Source organism: Gossypium raimondii, chromosome 3 (assembly GCF_025698545.1).
Source record: "Gossypium raimondii isolate GPD5lz chromosome 3, ASM2569854v1, whole genome shotgun sequence".
Taxonomy (NCBI): Eukaryota; Viridiplantae; Streptophyta; class Magnoliopsida; order Malvales; family Malvaceae; genus Gossypium; species Gossypium raimondii.
In genome coordinates, this window is record NC_068567.1 from 58,172,438 (window position 1) to 58,193,230 (window position 20,793).

Consider the following 20,793-nt stretch of genomic DNA (forward strand, 5'->3'; position numbering starts at 1 on the left):
ATGCTATTGAAGCCATTAATGATTCTTTTTGCCGAACTTCAATAAAGTTATGAATGATAAAAGAACTAAATCTAGGAGTCATTAGTAGTTATTGGAGTTATAGTGGATTTTCAAGACAAAGAAAAATACAAGTGAAGAAGTGGAGAGATGCAAAGCAAGATTTGTTGCTAAATGCTACAAGCAAAAGCATGGGATTGATTATGACGAATTTTTGCATTTCTAAATGGTTTTTTGGAAAACAAAGAGAGTTTATAATCAACAATCTATATCGGCTGCATAATCCAAGGCCAAGAGAATATAAGCAAAATGCTCAAAAAATAAGATAAGCAAAAGTTTTTATATTCATGAGAAAAATTAAAGAGATAAATCATATAACTACACTTCATCTTCAATCTAAAATAAAAATAATTAAATTTATTTATTTTTCAAAATGTACACAAATAAATTAAATCAAAATTTAATGTGTGTCATTGTACTAAATTAAAATTTAATGTAATAATTCTTTAAGATGATAACTATTTTTAAAATTTAAAAATTTTAAATTATATATTTTTTTAGGTTGAAATTTTTTAAAATCAATATTTTACAATAAAATGAGATTCAAGTGGCAACTCAGGTAAGTAGAAATATTGGCTAACAAGTCGGTATACCTTCTAGAAGCTTCTAAAATTGAAATATTCAGCAACCGTCGCAGATTCTCAGTAATATATAAATATTATTATTTTTTAAACAACCAAAAAGCCTCAAATCAAATTTCATTTCTCTCTGTATCTGAAACCATCCCTGACCTGAAACATGTCGTCCGACGGGAACGTCAACGGCGGCGCCGGCGCTGACTCCCTCCTCGTTACCAACAAACCTTTCTTCTGCTACCAATGTAACCGTACTGTCACCGTCACTATAGCGCCCTCCGATCCCTCTTGTCCCATATGCCACGGTGGCTTCCTCGAAGAATACGAAAACCCTATCCCTAATCAAGCTTCCAACTTCCGTAACCCGAATCCATTCTCCCACTCCTCCTCGTCGTTATCAGATCCGTTCTCTTCCATCCTCCCCCTCCTTACGGCTATGAATTCTTCATCATCTCCTGCTTATGTTGACCTTGAGAGCACAGGCTTATTCGAGTCGACCGTGACAACTCGAGCTGACCCGTTCGCTTTCGATCCGTTTACCTTCATTCAGAATCATCTCAGCGATCTTCGTTCAAGCGGGGCGCAAATCGAGTTTGTGATCCAGAACAGCCCATCCGAGTCAGGCTTTCGGCTTCCGGCAAACCTCGGGGATTATTTCATCGGCCCAGGGCTCGAGCAATTGATCCAACAGCTAGCCGAAAATGATCCGAACCGGTACGGGACCCCACCAGCATCGAAGTCGGCCATCGATTCGCTACCATCGGTGAAGATAACAAAGGATCACTTGAGTTCAAAGTCCAACCAGTGCGCAGTTTGCATGGATGATTTCGAGGAAGGGATTCAAGCGAAGCGGATGCCCTGCAGGCATCTTTATCATAAGGATTGCATATTGCCGTGGCTGGAGCTTCATAATTCGTGCCCTGTGTGCCGTCACGAGTTGCCTACGGATGACCCTGATTACGAGAGGAGGGTTCGTGGGGCACAGGGGACTAATGGAGGTAACGATGGTGCTGATACTGGTGGGAGTGGGCGGAGGTCTGCAGGGGATAATCAGACGGCGGAGAGGAGTTTTAGGATATCGCTGCCTTGGCCATTTCAGGCTCGAGCGTCTGGCTCAGGATCAGCTGATAATGCGGAGACCAGACAAGAAGATTTGGATTGATGTTCGTGAGTATTATGTTCACTCATTACTGATTATCATGATAACCCTTTTTCTTGTGTTCTCTAAGTGTTGGCATTCAATTTAGGGCTGTTGAGAATTTGAATTATAGTTCAATTTCTTATGTATCATGTGTGTTGTTCAATGGTGATCAAATGAGTTTACCATCTAATATGGTGAAGCTGGTCGTCTGAGTTTTGGGTATTTTTGGTTACAGGCCTTTGGTACATTGTTGGGTATGGCAAAGTCATACAGGAATGTGGAGAAGAAATTGAGAATGCCTGCTAGGCATGACAACAAATATCGAATCTCTGAATGTGTGAATTGTGATTATGATCTTTTAGTCTTTGAACCTGGTAGCATTTGACCAATTGTTCATGTAATATTTGTGAATATGATAGGACATTATTAGTCGAAATAATCAACTATATGCATTCTTTTCTTGGAAGTCCCTAACTGTGTCTATTATGCCTGCAAGGCTTTTCAAATTCTTTCCTTGCGTTTTGTTGTTGATGTAATGGAAACTATGATGCCTTCCAATCCATCTTTGTTTTATTAATATTTTTAAAATATCACTATTTAGAGTTGCTGGGCTAGAGCTAAAAAAATCTGAGAAACACTGCTGTCATTATCTATTATAGTGGTGCAGTTTCTATAATTGTGAAGGTATAGATTAAGGCATACTTTTTTTTGTGTGTGTGTTCATCATACATTTAATCCTTATCTTAAAATTTTGAAAGGAAAGGACAAATCTGAAGTCTGAACTTAAGCAACAAAAATCATTCCTTGCTGTGTTCTTTTAGATAACCAAATTGTAACTTCGCATATTAACTCCTATTTTCTTTTTCTTCTAGACATTTTATCCCTATCTTGACAAGGAATAGATGGAAAGGAGAAGATATCTGACCTTGGTTAGGCATCACAAGATTTCTTGTTATGCTCTTTCAAATAACTAAATTTAGATTTTCTGTCAACGTGAAGATTGTAAAATTACTATAATAATCGAGGACATGTATTTGTCTTTTAACTTCTCTTGCACATGCTGGATTCCGTCTTATGTTTACTAATAGCTTTTTCTATTGCGTCAAGGATGCATCTTTCTGTTTGGTGACTTAGTTCTATTGTTCTTTATATGGATTATGGGTGTACTGGTTTTGTAGGTTATTAATGAGTTATTTGTTTTATGAACTTAATGTTCCACAACTGTGTAGTTGTGATATAATATTTTGTGACCTTTTTTTTTCAAAATTCTATATGCTTCTAGTTGGTATATCTTTCAAAGAATTCAATGGATATTAGCTGTCAAAAGTTTGGTGGTCTATCTTGCAGGATTAAGTTGGTGGGAACTAATATTCTATAAATATTGAGTAACAAGGTGAACTTTTGCATGTATGTGATAATTCTTTGAGCATAGTGAAGGTAAAAAATAGAAGTATTGAAAGATGAAGTAGCTGAAGTTAGATGTGTTTATAGAAATATATAGGGCCTTCTGATATCCTTCTGGAATTCTAGTAACTCACTGAGGTGTTTCTCCAACGTAAGAATAGAAGTTTGATTTTTTTTTTGGGGGGGGGGGGGGTTTGTTACTGGGTAAACGAAACATGTAAAGAAGTGAGATAAACGCGATGGTAGTGAATGTGAGGAACAAAGTAGAAATATAAGCTCTATACTTCCAGTGTATAACCTTCTGGCACTAACATCATATTCATTGGAAGAAGAGACTCAAGGAAAGTTCTGATGTTATGTAACTTCTAGCTGGTGTTATGTGTTCTATAGTATTTCTGTCTTAATTTTGTTTCATTGTTGAGCTTTCTGAAGAACCTCCTAGTTGCTGGGGTCTTAAGCTGTTTATATTTTATTTAGTTATCTGGCTGAGATGTTATATTTTAGCTTTTGATTGGTCGGCTTTTGTACTGTTTGTCTTCCTTGCATTACATACTGGCCAACATCTATGACTGATTCTTAAGTCCTGTTGAGATGCGATAAGAGGACATCTGAAATACAATATGCTTGAGTTGAATTTTTTGATTCCATGTTTGCTTGATAAGCTGACATAAAGAAGCATCCTTCAACCTCCAAGTTAATCGCAACCTTGTAAGGAGTATGAACCTTATTCTTAATAAGCAATTTTATTCAGCTCAAGAGACATAATGTTAATTATCAAGGTCTGCACTTTTTTGGATACATGATTTTGGTCTGAAATGGGAAGTGGAAAGATGAGGTTGATGCTAATGTTTTGCCATTAAGTATATTCTGATATATACACACAAAATCTGAGATACCTTCTTATGGTGGCAGTTACTTGCATGGTGCAGTAGTATTTTCATTCGATATTTGTGGTTCTGAGTTATACATAGCTGCCTGCATTTTCATAGACAATTTGAACATACTTTATATGAGTCATATTTGCAAAATGACATCCTAACTTGAATGTGGTATTTGGCAGCTTGAAATCCAGCAAAACATCAGCATTTATTTCGTGGGCACATGATGATAAGAAACCTCTTTCAAAGTTGGGAAGCAGAGTTTTGTATAAACATGGAGAATTGAGATACAGTATGGGTTATGTTTAAGAAAGTTCTAGTCTTGTATTCAGCATTATATGTACATTTATCTGAAGTTTTTCACAGCTTTGTTTATCAATGACAGCTTACTTTACTCTTTTCATACATTCTTTGGTCCCTGCCCAATCCTCTTTCATCCCAACTCTATGCAGTTTTGTCTTGGAAGAGATCAGTAAGTAGAATCAATGAAGAAATGTCATAGAAGTTTAGTTTACTTAGCTATGATGTTCTCAAGAATACGATCTTTTTATGGACCTTCCAAACAAAGAAAAAGTAAATGACTATGTTATGGATATGCTGTGATGTGACTGTTGTTTCAACTAGGGAGTAAAGTGTATGTTGTTTCCTCTCATTTCCCCTTTGCCCCTTCCTCCCACCCCTATCTTCTCCATTTTCCCTTCCTTTCTTTCCTTCTTCATCACCAGAGTTCTTACCGCCTCTTATGTTGGTTCTCGATTCTTCCTCAATGGAAGATCTTATTGAGGCACTTTACCTCTTCCTTGGATGTGATTGTTTTTTTTCCTTTGTATAATTTACACCCTGTGATGATTTTTCAGGTTTGCTTGGTCTGTTGTGAGACTCAAAGCCCTATGTTGGATATTCAGTTTGAAGGTTGATGACATATCGTGTTGGCTTTGATATCACAAAAACCTCGCCGTCGGCAGGTCTCCTTCGTCCCTTCTCATTTGGTATAACCTGGCTTTTGGTTAGCAGGTGCATATCGAATTTCTTTGACGTGTTTAGCTCAGGGCTTTTGTTTTTTTCTTGTTTTTGGAGTCGTATGACTTTTTTAATAATATTCACACTAATGAAAATTCGGGGAAGAAAACAATTGCGGAAAGCTTTTATACTAAAAGTTAAATTATATATTGTCTCTTCTACATTAAAAAATAAGTAAATTAATCTTTGTACATTAGATCGAAAAATAAATTAATTTTTTTGTTAAATTTTTTTCTCTTTGTACTATTAAAAACTAGCCTAGTTGATAGAATAACTAGATGTATATTTTATAAAAATCAATTTTTAATGATAAAATAGATAAAATTTTTAATAGAATGATTAATTTATTCTTTATCTTAACGTATAAAATTTAATTTATTTATTCTTTTAATAAAAAATTATAATGTAATTTGACTTCTATTATAACAACTTCCATAATACATTGATATTAACATAGACATAATCCCAGTCCAAGTTGTTGGATTGGAGACTTGAAGCAGCTTCACTGCCACCAGACCGAGCCTTGCAAATGGGCTCTGTTTACTTATGGGTGTTTACTAGCTATTGTTTTGGAAAGAGAGAGAGATGGGAAAAATAGCTATAATCAAGTTGAACGTTTACGTTCTCCAATGAGCAATATGATGTCTTTGGTCCCCGACTGTGGAACTTATGCCACAGGTATATTACGTTGGTATTATTTTTTTCGAAGCAATTTATATAGTCATGTTATGTTTTTCATATCATTATCTTATTTCTACAATCCTAGAGCTATCTAAACACACATAGAAGAACCCATGAAAAGTTACCTTGGGTCGAGAGGGTAAAACCAGAGAATATAAAAGTGTAGGGTTTTGTTTAGACTTGTCCATGGGCCGGGTGGCCCGGCCCGGCCCGACGACCTGCCTGAAATATGGGAGGGTTTGGGTAAAAATATAGGCCCGAAATATGAGCTTGGGCAAAAATTTAGGCCCGTTTAAAAAATGGGTCGGGCCTCGGGCAAGATTTTTTGGCCCGGGCCCGGCCCGAAAAATATTAAATATCTTTTTTTATTTTTAAAATATAATAGTTTTTTATTTTAAGTTTATTTACTTTCATTTCCTTGACTAGTGTTACAAAATAATAATAATAATAAAACATCAAGTTTGTTTTACTAATCAAATGTTAGATTTTGTTACAACAATTAATATAATTAATAATTTGATAAATTTACTAATCAAATGTTAGATTTTATTACAACAATTAATACAATTAATACAATTAATAGTTTGATAAATTTACTAATCAAATGTTAGATTTTGTTACAACAATTAATATAATTAATAATTTGATAAATTTACTAATCAAATGTTAGATTTTATTACAACAATTAATACAATTAATATAATTAATAGTTTGATAAATTTACTAATCAAATGTTAGATTTTATTACAACAATTAATACAATTAATACAATTAATACAATTAATACAATTAATAGTTTGATAAATTTATTAATCAAATGTTAGATTTTATTACAACAATTAATACAATTAACAATTAATAATTTGATAATTTTACTAACAATTAATTTTAATAACAATTAGTTTTAATTTTATTAAAAAAATAATTTTAATTTTAATTTTAATTAAAAACGGGCCGGGCCGGGCTCGGATCTCATATTTTTTTCTCTGGGCCGGACCTGGGTAAAATCTCAGGCCCATATTTCAGGCCAGGCCCGGCCCATGGACAGGTCTAGTTTTGTTTGAGAGAATATCCTTCCCCACACACCACACTCAACACAGTGTGGCCAAATGATTTTGAGGCCATTGTTGTTGGTGTCAACATGCCATTGGTGTTCACATAAGCATAATAATCCAATCTGCTATGTGCCATGCATCTTGATATGATCGATATGTGCTGCCAAATGTCATTAGTCCTTTTCATAAATGCCTCCAAAAACAGGTGGGAGCTGGGCTCCTCCAGCTTTTTAATATGTTCATTTTTGTGGCTTAAACTATGTTTCCTAGTCCATCGACCACTTATTTCATATGTCCCCATTATCATCATTATTATGTATATATATATATATATATATGCATAATGATTTATTTACTCTCTACTTTTATCAAAAAGTTATTTTAATTTTATTTAATTTTTGTTTTCTTTAATTTGTAAATTTGTGTTGTTTATCAAAATAGTCTAAAATAAATAGAAAAACTAAAGTCTATGTATTTTGTTGATGTAACATTCACGTGAATTGTCACTTATACATCATGTTAACAATTAATTATTTTAAAATGTTAAATATTTAAAAATTAAAAAAGTATAAAATTATCAGTAAATATTTCTTAAATTTTTTTTAAAATAATCGATTGCTAACGTGACATACACGTAAATTGTTATGTGGATGTCACATCAACAAAGTTAACAGATGTTTAACTTTTCAATCTATTTGAAGATGATTTAACAAACAATATAAATTTAAGGGTGAGATTAAAATTAAATAGACACCTAAAATGATTTTTCTTTTAAAAAAATTTGAAAGGCCAAAGAAGCCATCATGCTTGTAATTCTTATGTTAGTTGTGTAAACTACATATAACACAGATTTTAAATACGTTAAAATTAGAGATTGAAAAATAATACTATAAATGTGTCATGCTATTTATATTTATTTGTATAAGATGGTAAAATCCTAAATAAAAAAGAGAACATATAAATAATAAATTAAAATTTTGAAAAGAGGAATAGTAAGGAATCCCCATGCTACACAAATTAACAAAATTTATGTCACTCAAGTGGGACTTAAATAGGAGAAATAATAAATTTTCTAACATTTAAAAATAAAATGTATTGCACATTTTCAAGTAATGCAATGTGAATATATAATACATCAAATTTTAAGATCTTTTGGCCTATTATCACATTGTTAATTGTTTTATATATTTAACAATAAAACCATTTCCATCATTTGATAGTAATTGTTTTTAAAATTATTTTTATGAAAGAAAATCTTAAATTTAAAATATTTTCCAAAAATATTATAGTTATTTTTATTATCTATAATTATCTTAACTGAATTTTAATTAATTTATAAATAAATAGATACACAATAAAAAAAACATAGATATATATGTATTGATATCAAAATTCATAATGAAAGTTTAACATTTTTCAAACAAATAGTTTATATTGAAGGTAGGGGTGAAACTAGAAATTTTAAAAATTTTAAGGGAGTTAAATGGAAAATTTTTTATTTTAGGGGTCAGTCCTACTTCACCCTTGATTGAAGGTTCAATGAAACAATTTAAATATAATTTTTTAACATAACATAAAATCACTAAGCAAAATGAACATAACACAATCAAATGAAGAAAACATGCATGATAAATGAAAATTAAAAGATATTAAGTATGAATCCAGAAATAGGAAGATATGATATATATATAATGGTTAAATATAATGAATTAGTATAAGAAAAATTTTCATAGTATTAGAAGACATTATTATATGTTTAGCATCATAATATTTTATTGGAACTAATTTATTAAAAACTCATGTTTTAATTAAAAATATTGAAATTAATATCCTCAAAAAATTCAATATGCAATTCTTTTTTTTTCATGAAAAAATTGCATATTGAATTTTTTATCAAACTAATTTTAAAAAATATTTATTAGGAAAGAAGTCTTTTAATCTATGAAATTAAATAAATAATTAGTAACAGATTGATATATAATACGTAATTAATGAGTATAAAAACTTAATTATCATAATGTTGTAATTTTGTAACCTCTAAAATTATCTTCTAATTTGTACTAATATTAAAAAAATACGATTTTATTTGCTCTTTTTGAGACAATACCTAAAACTACCAATAGTGCTTCAAACGCACTCAAACCCACGTCTTCCTGCATTGACAATAATGTCCATGTCAATCGAGCTAAAACTCAATCAACAACACATTTCACCGTGATAATTGTTGAAAGAATTAAAAACATGTAATTAAAAAAAGATTAATGACCTTCAAAGAATTTAATATATAAAATTAAATACAACAAAAAATTTTAATACATTCAAAAATTCCTATTAGTTTTATTATTAATAAAAATAATAATAAAATAGTACAATTTGACCCTATTTATTTTATAAAATTCCTTTAAAAAATGAAAATATGTGACCTAATTTATTTCATAAGACTCTTTTAAGAATTAAAATATATATTACACAGAATGTAGATTAGTGAATTAAAAGTAAATAAAAAAATATGCACGTTTTCTATTATTTCTAGGTGTTAAAAATAGAATTGATTTTCTAGATGAATTTTTTTAAACGATAATAAAAGCAAAAGAAAAAAAGGTAAAATCTTCTATCATAGTGATTATGAATTAGATTTTGGAAATTTATAGATTATTTGTAACAATTATTAAATTAAAGAGAGGATGCAATTGCACCGGTAAAAACTTAAGTGATTTTATATTCTTTCGCACCTTTTATACGATTAATATTTTAACAATCCAATCATCATATTTCATGTTTTATTCATGTCGATCATGCACATCAAGTTTGTCATAAATTGAAATTTTCTAACCATTCGTTTTATGTAAAACAACTTTCAACCGTTAAATATATATTAATATAAACAATATTTTAGATCGATATGATAGAAATTTTGAATCGATTAAAAATTTACATGCATGACAAGTATAAATATATTTAAAAATATGACGGTTGAATTGTTAAAATATTAAATTGTGTAAGACCGCTTAAGTTTTACATCGGTGTAAGTTAAATTAATTGTATGTGAACAAATTTAAATAATTTATTCAATGGAAAGATTTAATAAATAATATAAAATTAAACAAATTTAATTAATTATTTTCAAATCCATAATTTCTAAGAGTTAAATTATACAAAATTAATTTTTCGACTTTCTAGGGTTTGTTGAAAAATTCGATTACATAAAAACTTAAGTTCATTTCCAGCTCACATGATTTTTCTAAAATAAAACCCGCTTGAAGATGATAATCCACGATCTAATTACATATCCAAAAATTTTATAAAACTTGAATTTACAACCAATTTAAATTTTAGGAGTTACGACTTTGACAAAATTTCTTTATCATAAATATATAATAAAAGACATTCATCCACAAACATAACCTAAAACATGTATACATTTACAAGAATGTCACATGTTATCAAAAATTAATCAAACATGAATAAGAAATAAAATTCAGTATCGATTTATACTATAAATATAACACAATCTGACTCTGATACCAATTGTTGGAAAAATCTTATTTAGAAAACAGTTTTCTATCACAGCAAAATTAAAATTTTGAAAACCGAGTCTGTTTGTGATATTTTTAGTAATAAATTTTTCCCGAAAAGTATCTGTGCTTTGAGCGAGATAGATCCTAGACGTTCCTAACTTTTAACAGAATGACCTTCTCTACTATTCTCGTACCACGAATTGCTTCGAGTGTGGGCTCAAACAATCACGAGCCAAACACAACTAAAAGCGATTTATTACTTTCAATAGGAAAGTAAAACTCTCTCAATAAAAACCGGTAAAATTGTTATTCCCAAAAAATTAAAATTTATACTTAGAAAATAAATTTTTACTATTTTTTGGCAGAATAACAATATTAAAAACTTATGTGAATTATTGTGTAAATAGCTCTTCTAGTGCCATATATTTTAAAGAGAAATAGGAGAATACTAGTTAAATTAGTAGACCAAAAATAATATTTATTTAATAAAAACAATATTCTACTCTAAGTAGAATGGATGGTGAAAGGTTTTGGGCCTCTCCTGTTTTGACTTCAATTATATATACTTCCTAGACCTTAAACTCAGCATTTTATGTTTTAAACCAACTCAATATAGGGTTTTTTCCTAAAATAAATATTAATTAATTAATTAATTTAGATAAATTAAATTTTCAAGTAAATAATTTTCTCAAATTAATTCTAATTTTGTTAAATTCATGATAACTTTACCTTAAAAGAATCTATGAGGAAATATATTTAATTTCCATATTCAACGGATTTATAATGACTAATTAATTCAATTCTATTTTCAAACTTCAGTTATTTAATTAATTGAATAATAATTTAAAACCTCAAATTAATTTTTAAGTCATTTCTATACTTAAAGAGGAAACACAATCATTTGTGCATGTGACCCATTTCTTTAACTTCATCATTTCCATCCATTTTTGTTGATTTAGTTCTACATGCAATTCATTTATGGTTTCAACAAGTTAGTGAATGGATGATTGAAAATATGTAATTAGAGCTCAAATAATTTATAATTAAGTTTTAGTTTTTCATCTATTAATTATAAATTTATTTAGTCACGAGTCATTCCACTATAGTATAGCGATTGAGCTTTCTCTAATTACATACCATTACAAAAGCTACTCAATCAGTACTCATCTAATGATCTTGTCATAAGTGTATTACATTCATAGAATATCCTTAATCTCTTTGGGATAAATTCGTTCTCCCAATATGATCCTATTTTATCTCACGATAATCATTACATATTCTTTTTTGAAAAGTCAATTACTATCAAATAGTAATCAAGTCATTTATCACAAAGGTAAACAACCTGTGACCACATTTTTTTTTCATTTGTCATGTAGTGTCGATGAGAGAATATCATTTACCCATTAGTTGGGTTATGAATTCTATTATTGTGAATGATGCTACATATTGCAAAAGTCGTATATCCAATACACCAACTTTCAGTTCCTTATCTATTTAAATTCAGGCTTTTACTTATACCAAAGTATATGAGGCACACATACATAGACCCTTCGATATAAGAATTTGTATCTATATCTACTAAATTCAACGATTTGGCATAAAAAGAAAGCAAATAAATAAACGAAAGAAAATAAACAAATGAAAGAAGGGGGAAAGAGGGGAAGGAGGGGCATCCTAATAAGATCCTAAGGGGATATGGCGAAATTGGTAGACGCTACGGATTTAATTGGATTAAGCCTTGGTATGGAAACCTACTAAGTGATAACTTTCAAATTCAGAGAAATCCTGGAACGAAAAATGGACAATCTTGAGCCAAATCCTATTATTTTATTATTTTACGAAAATAAACATGAACAAAGGTTCAGTAAGCGAGAATAATAAAAAAAGGAAAGGATAGGTGCAGAGACTCAATGGAAGCCATTCTAACAAATGGGGTTGACTGTTGGTAAAGGAATTCATTATTCACTCAAGATTAAGGTACGTCACACTATGAACGTTATAAGTGAACAAAACCATAAACGGATTTATGATCTATTCTACTTGAGTACTATTTGATGTACTGTCAGTCCAGTATGTCTCTATCTTCTGGGAGTAATTCGATCCTATGCTTAAGACAAAACATCTCCCCAATTGGAATTGATAGACGACATTTCCGATTACACTAAGGATATGATTAGGTTCATCTATTAATATAATTTCTCTTTCCATATTATGGTCCGACCACATAATACCACTTAATATTAGTTTTTTTTTTTTAATAAGTCTTCCTTTTTTCTTAAAAAAATGATGGAAGTTTTTGTCTTGTATTGTACAAGTGTTGTTAGGGATGGATTTGTTGTCATCCTTCTTAGTTTGATGGATTCTCAATTTCCTTATTAGTCATGCTTGCCACTTCGGACTCTCCGCAACTGGTTCACTTATTCGGTTAATGTGTTAATATGTTTTTTTTGACTTGTGACAAAACCATTTATCATCATGTTGTAATGTTCTTTTTTTGCTAAGGCTGAAGCATTTGTTCGTATTGATGAAGCTTGTCTTTTGTTGCAGACAACGAATGCTTATTGTATTTTTCTTTTTTCTGTGAATTGTATGGTCCCATTCATGAAATGAGTGACTTAAATTTCTTTTAAATTTATTATTTTAATAATTACAAAAAAAAATATTACTTTTACATATAATAAAGGTTGACAGCGCAAAGTTAAACCTTAAAAAAAATTCACACACACCATGGAATCTAATTTAAGTGTAAAGAAAACCAGAGTATTATGAAAGTTGTTTCAAGATTCTTCCATGAATCATGGCAATAATTTTATTTTTCATATTTCATTTTGTCTTTTATCCTACTTAAACCAATAAATTAATCAAAACCAACGAGTCTTTAAATTTAGTCATACCATGAATTCATGTGAACAGATTTGTCCAAACATAATATGCTAACCATAGGTTTTGGGCCTCACTAACCTATGCTATGTTTTTAATTAATAAAATCCTAACATTTTAAGGTTTATAAGAAGATTTTGGAATAACTTAAATTAAAAATTAAAGGTCTAATTCGCATATAATTGAAAATATTCCAATCATGAAAATTTATTGACTCTTTTAACTTTCATTTCTTTTCTTTTTTCATTCTATTCTACTTCCTCTGTTTTCCTCCTTTTCCGTATCTTGTAATATAGTTTTTCTATGTTTTCCTTTTGCTAAAACTAAAGAGGAAGAAGAAAAGGAAAATAATAAATAATAAATTGTTAAAAAGTAAAAGTATAGGGATTAGTTTTAACAAATAGAAAATATAGAAAAACTACGTTAAAAGAGATGGAGAAGGGAGAAAAACAAAGGGAAAAGTAGAAGAGAAAAAAGAAAGAAAGTTCAAAGAACATAAAAGAAAAAAATTAAATTGCTCAAAGCGAAAAAAATTATGATGACCAATTGTATAATTTAACCTGAAATTTTTGTTTGAAATGATGAATTAACGTGCCACGTCAGCTTATCGTTACACCGTTAACAACAACAATTAACGATTCAGTGACTAAAATGTAACATTTCAAACATAAGTAACTAAAATGTAATATGAGTTAAGCAAAAGTGACTGTATTGATAGTTTACCCTTTTAAATAATTGAAAATCAAGTAATCAAAGCAATGCCTAAAACGCGTTACTAAGGTAGATACGGAATATAAAATGCCCCTCGTGTGCTAATCAAATATTATTATATGTTATTATGGTTTGTTTATGTCGTGGAAAACGCGTTACATGGAGGACCAATTGATGGAAATCTTTGCATAAAATGGAGTCCCCAGCCATTTTAAAACGTGCTTATGGAAATCATAAAAATAGGTTGAGATTATTTAATTGAAAAGTTTTTTACTACTTTTTATTTCCATTTTTTAATGAGGCCCACACAAGGCCCATGTAACTTGACTTGGCAGTCTAATTTTCTGAAGAAAAAGGTGTGCTTAAATTTCAAGGATTAAAAAATGGGTCCCTATTTTTTACTCCCCAACAAATTAGTTTTTGTTGGATTAATTTAAAATTTTCTTTTTCATTGTTTGTGAGCATGTCTCAATCAATCCCTCCTGTTTGCTTGTTTATATAAAGAGGGGTCTTTTGAGATTTCCTTCTCTTCTACTTTTCAGTCACCAAAGACACCTCCTCTATTTATGATTCGAATTGCTTTCAACCTCACCATTTTTTTTCTTTTTGTCTCCTCCTTTGTTCATTCTAGGTCATAAACCGAAAGCCATAGCAGTGTGCAACTTTGGGAATGTGTCAAGTGTACCTTCTAAAGGCTGGAAACTATCACTTGAAACTTGGCTTGCGGTATGATTTGGTATAACATTGTCAGAATCAAAGTTCCTCCTTCAAATGATAGAAATGGAAATAATTGTTCATTTGGTGGTTTGGCATCTTTTGATCATGCTTTTATGATGATGATGATGATAGGATGCTTTAGTCTAATTTTAGTAATTAAAATATAACTTTTAAGAATTAATGTAATTTATGTAAAAGATGGATGAACGAAAAAAGAAATGGTTTTAAAGAGTTACAGTTATAATTATAAGTAGAATACAAATCACATCAATAAAAATCACAACAGATTGAAAATCAAAATCGGTTGGAATCTAGACCAAATGTTCGATAAACTAGAACCATAATTCACTCATTACAAAACACGTTTATATTTAAACTTAAACCACAATAAATTTGGATAGGGTCTACGTATCATAAAACTTAAATCCAAGGTAATTTGAGAAAAACCCACCCATAATATTTACACATGGGACTTAAACCTAAACACTTGGAATCCAAGTTTCGGGACTTCAATCTTTACCAACACCACTAAAACTTTACCCACAAGCTTGAATTAAGTCTTGGAATATGTCATACTCAATAAAAGTACCATGGAAGTTCTTGTACTAGTAGTCATGTTGCATTTTGCTCCATCTACTAAAAAAATAAATAAATTAATCATTGTACGTCAGATCAAAGAGCAAATTGGTTCGTCTGTTAAAAATTCCATCAATTTCTACTGTTAAAAAATTATTTTTGTACGTCAATATAAGGTACATGTGGCACGCCACATATAACTGTTTGGTTATTTCGTCAGTCACACCAGTTTTTAACAATTAAAATTGATGAAATTTTTAACAGAAATAACTAGTTTGCTCTTTAATATAACGTACATGAATTAATTTTATAGAATGAAATACAATTTGATTTATAATACAAGAACCTCCATAATATTTGTACCGTTTACTCACATTCAAGATTTTAATTAAAGAAGAAGATAGCTAATAACCTTCTAATTTTATATTAATAATACACTTATAAATGTTGATATCTTTTATCTTTTGATTTTAATTTTTTATTTAAAGTGGTATCTATTACTTAAATCATCCAAACAAAATTTACAAACCAATTATAATAAGCAGTCATGTAGCAAAATAACACATCAGCAATGCCATGAATTTATTTATATAAAATAAAAAATTTATGTATATAAATTAAAAATATTTAAATATTAAAATAAAAAATTTAAAAAATATATAAATTAATTATATGGAATATTGATAATTATAATTTAAATTAAAAAATATTCAAATTAAAAGTTGACTTAGATTAATCAAGCAAAGTCGGTCAACGAACAATTAACTTTAGTCTATGTCTGATCAATGTCCGATCAACAAACGGTGGTTATGTGATCGTTTATGCAACATGTTGTTGTGTGGTTGAACTAGACCTGTCCATGGGCCGGGCCGGGTTCGGGCCTGGGCCCCATTTTTAAAATAAATATTAAAAAATTATTTTAAAAATAAAAAATATTTTAAAAGTATTTTAAAATTAAAAAATAAAAATATATATTTATTATATTCGGGCCCGGGGCCAAAAAAGTGATGCCTGAGGCCCGGCCCATTTTTTAAACGGGCCTCGTTTTTTTGTCCAAGCCCATATTTCGGGCCTATATTTTTACCCGAATCCTCCCATATTTCGGGCGGGCCGTTGGGCCGGGCCGGGTCTTCCGGCCCATGGACAGGTCTAGGTTGAACCAAGTAACGATTGAATGATGAATGTATTAACTTTAAAAAATAAAAAATAAAAAATAAAAATAAGAAGGTAGTTTAAATACTGCATTAATAAAAAAAAAAAAACTAAGATTAGAAAATTTATCATTTAAGCCTAAAGAGATCCTTGAATCAGATGGCATGCAAATGTCCAAATCAGGGTATCGGATGCCCTTGTTGATGATAGCCCGTTCTTGATTGGATATTCAAAATTTTGAAGTGTTTAAATTTTTTTTAAAGCATGAAATAAAATTTTGAAAAATAGTTAGATTTATTTTCTGGAAAAAGTATTTTTCATTAAGAGAACATAAAAATGAAAATGTTGTCATAAAGACAAGTATAATAGTATAAAGAAAATGGTTAATGATAAAAGTTTGAGATTTATCCTTATATTTAAAAATTTTAAAATAAATCATTTTATCATTTTAAGTTTAAAATCTTAATTCAATGATTGAAATCGTTAGTATTTTCATTCAATAATTGCTAATATGACAAGTTGATTAAACTATCTTTAACATATGAAAAATAAACATGTTAGGTTTAAAATTTTGTCCCAAAATATTAACAATGCTAATAACTAAATTAATTTTTAATTAATAAATAAATAAAAATTTAAAATACGAAACTAAATTCATCTTTATATGACTTGGCAAATGGTTAATTTTTTTTAAAGTGCCATCGAAGCCATGTATTAAAAGTCAGATCAAATTTTAATTATATATTTTTATGAGAGTTACGATGCAATATCATCATTTTAAGGGCAAAATACAATTAAAAGCCATTTTTTTCAATATTTACCGAAATGGGCCTGGTAAATAATTATTTACCGGACTGGGCCTTTTTCCCCGATAACGCGTCCACGTCGGTAGCGATGTCGAGTGCGTGACGATGTGAAAACGTCCTCAAGAGCGCTTTGTCCACGTGATGAAAGCGCCACGACGTGGACGCGCTTTGTTGCTACGTCGGTAGCGTCCCATGTGCGCGATTTCCCAGCCGTGAACAAGGTTAACGATCATTTTTTTGACCGTTGGCCCCCCAACGGTAAAAAAAAAACTATAAAAACCCTCCACCCCTTCTTTTTTTTTCACAAATTAATCATTTCTCAATTATTTTCTCAATTTCCTCTCAAATTGCTCTCAATTTCCTTCCAAATTTCTCTCAAATCCATATTTAATCTCAATTTGCTCTCAATTTCCTCTTAAATTTCTCTTAAATCCCTATTTTTAATTATTTTTAAAACAATTTAAAATTTTTTTAAATTTTTTTAGATCGTAAAAATTTGTACGAATTTAGCAATGGCCAGAGAATTGATTCGTCTTGATAACAAGCACATATCCGCCGAACAAATGAAAATGGTAAGTGTTAAATTTATTTTTTAAAATATTATTTAAGATTTTTTTACTTATGCATTTTTAAATAATTATTAATTTATTATTTGTTATAAAAGCCTGTAGATCGGATATTAGAATGCTATATCCGGAATATGTATGGTCCTCCATCACCGTTGGTAGAGAATTACCTGCGGGAAGCGAGTTTTTGGCACGTGGAGACAGTAGGCCGGGGATGCAAGTTGGACCCAAAACTTATCAGTGCGTTGGTTGAGAGGTGGAGACCCGAGACGCACATATTCCATCTTCCATGTGGAGAGTGCACTATCACTTTGGAAGATGTCAATCTGCAATTGGGATTGCCAGTGGAAGGGTACCCAGTCACCGGGTCTGTTTAATCTGGCGATTGGGGAGCAGTGTGCTAGAGCTTTTGGGCGCTATTTCGGAGAAAATTAACAGAGGTCGGATCTAGATGGGCTGGTTACGAGACACATTCCCGGATCCAGATGATGATTCAACCGAAGTAGAAAGAATCTGATATGCTCGGGCATACATTCTTCAGATAATTAGAGGTTATCTGATGCCGGACTTGTCATGGAACCTCGTAGATCTAAGATGGCTGCTGAAACTCGTTGATTTTAGAGCAGTTGGTGAATTGAGTTGGGGGTCTGCCATGTTGGCAACATTATATTGGGAGATGTGCGGGGCGACGTGACTGAGTAAAGCGAAAATCAGAGGTTGCCTGTTACTACTGCAGTCATGGGCACGGTTTCGCTTTCCATTTTTTCTTCCTCGAGTGGACCACCCATATACATTCCCACTCATAACGAGGTAAATTTTATATTAGATTTTACAATTATTACGTAGATTTTTAAAAATAATAGTATGTTAAAAATTTATTTAATTAGGTGGAACCATCCGGCAAGTTATGGTCAATTACCTACCTCTCTTGAAGATATACGGCTTCTATTAGAGCAACAGTCGGAAGCACATGTAAGTATTAAATAAAATTGATATTTCCATCATGAGCTAGTCGATTAGTATTTAGTATTTAGTATTATGTATTATGTATATAACTAATATTTCCATCATGTTCATATAGTTTCAATGGATACCATAAGAGGATCCGACAATTTGGGCAGTAATTCCGTATGAGTACCTCTAAATTCTAAACGCTTGGCACGTAAAAGTCGCGTTGATCAACTATGCGACCGTGGAGATGCACCAGTCAGACAGAGTGTTACGGCAATTTGGATGAAGACAACCGATTCCCGTGGCACCTGAGGTGTTTGATGATCAGCACAAAATCGACCTACGAAATTGCATACGGATTGGCTGAGATTCTGGTCCTACTACATCCAAATGTGGGAAGATCGGTATGATTATATACCTACTCGGGAACCGATCATCGTTCCGTAGTTAGCGTGCGTACCGGAATACATGTCATGGTTTAATATCCATGGCAAGCCATATTTACTGTCGACGAAGGAGAGGCAGCGACAATTACGTGTCCAAAGGGAACGACGTGAGCCTTTAAATCCAAGATGAATGGACGACGACGCAGGCCCATCAACGAGGCCCAGACATTCACCCGGCCCACCATCAGCGGCCATTCAATCACCAGGCCCAACGGGAGCACCGACACAGTCACCCGACCCAGCTGTTCAACCGACAATGAATAGGCCAGCATCGCACGAGGGATCGCAAGAGGGGCCGTCGGGGAGCTCTTCTTTTTACCAATCCCCATCACCGTATGGGTTTCAAACAGCTTCGCCGTTGGTGATGCAAACACCTCCACAGTCACTATTCTATCAATGTGGCTCATCGTCCCAACACCGACAACCAGACACCCTACCGGAGGAACCAGAATCCCCGCCGGAGCAACCAAAACCCCCGCCGAAAGCTTAACAAAGGAGGAATCCAGTGCGTAACCGTCGACGGTTGCTATGTGGCACTGAATCTGGCGGGCACGGAGGTTGATTTTTACTTTAATATATTTGTACAAATATTTTGAATATTTTGATATTATTTGATGTAATAAAATATAGATTTATTTGAGTTATTACTTAAAAACCCTAAACTAATTTATTAAAAATTTATAAATTTATAATTTATAATTAAATTTATAATTTAATTGACAAACCCTAACAAAAACCCTAACCCTAACCCTAACCCTAACCCTTAGCTTAAAAACACCAAAACCCTAATAAAAACCCTAGCCCTAACCCTAACCCTTAACTTAAAAACCCTAACCCTAACCCTTAACTTAAAAACCCTTAACCTAAAAACATCAAAACCCTAACAAAAACCCTAGCCTTTACCCTAACCCTTAACTTAAAAACCCTAACCATAACCTTAACCCTTAACTTAAAAAAACTAACCCTAACCCTTAACTTGAAAACACCAAAACCTTAACAAAAACCCTAGTCCTAACCCTAACCTTTAACTTAAAAACTCTAACCCTAACCCTAACCCTAACCCTTAACTTAAAAACCCTAACCCTAACCCTTAACTTAAAAACACCAAAACTCTAATGCTAACAAAAACCCTAACCCTAACCCTAATATGATATAATTTGATAATTTTACTAACAATTAATACAATTAACAATTAATAATTTGACTAACAAAATGTTAGATTTTACAAAATGTTTTGACTGGTACTAACAATTAATAATTTGATATAATTTGATAATTTTACTAACAATTAATACAATTAACAATTAATAATTTTACTAACAAAATGTTAGATTTTACAAAATGTTTTGATTGGTACAAAAAAAATATAATTTGATATAATTTTAATAATAATTAGTTTTAATTTTAATAAAAATATAATTTTAATAACCTGGGCTCGGGTTTCGTATTTTTTCCCCGGGCCGGGCCTGGACAAAATCTCAGGCCTATATTACTGCTTGGGACGGGCCCGGGCCTAGGAAGCGGGCTAAAAACTATTTTTTGTGCCCGTCTCGAACCCGACCCGGCCTATGGACACCTCTACGGCCTAAACCCTAATTTAATTTATTTTTTCTTAAAAAATAATTAACACGAAAACTAATCCAATTTTGAAAAATTTAT

The 20,793-nt window shown here is 31.2% G+C and overlaps 1 protein-coding gene across 8 annotated transcripts; it reads left to right on the plus strand.

The window, feature by feature from the left end:
- The first annotated feature begins 720 nt into the window (after positions 1 to 720).
- LOC105794976 (E3 ubiquitin-protein ligase RING1) lies at positions 721 to 5,222 on the plus strand. Of its 8 annotated transcripts, XR_008194591.1 has the most exons (4): positions 722 to 1,799; positions 4,238 to 4,347; positions 4,441 to 4,527; positions 4,913 to 5,222. XR_008194591.1 is itself a non-coding variant. In XM_052628597.1 (2 exons), exon 1 carries the CDS (start codon positions 796 to 798, stop codon positions 1,792 to 1,794), a length of 999 nt encoding a protein of 332 aa, XP_052484557.1. In that variant the 5' UTR covers positions 721 to 795; the 3' UTR covers position 1,795; positions 4,238 to 4,460. The 8 variants fall into 8 exon arrangements, 4 of the variants coding, with proteins under 4 accessions (XP_052484557.1, XP_012479840.1, XP_052484558.1 ...); XR_008194593.1 differs by lacking the exon at positions 4,441 to 4,527 and having other exon boundaries at positions 721 to 1,795; XR_008194592.1 differs by lacking the exon at positions 4,441 to 4,527.
- Positions 5,223 to 20,793: the final 15,571 nt, after the last annotated feature.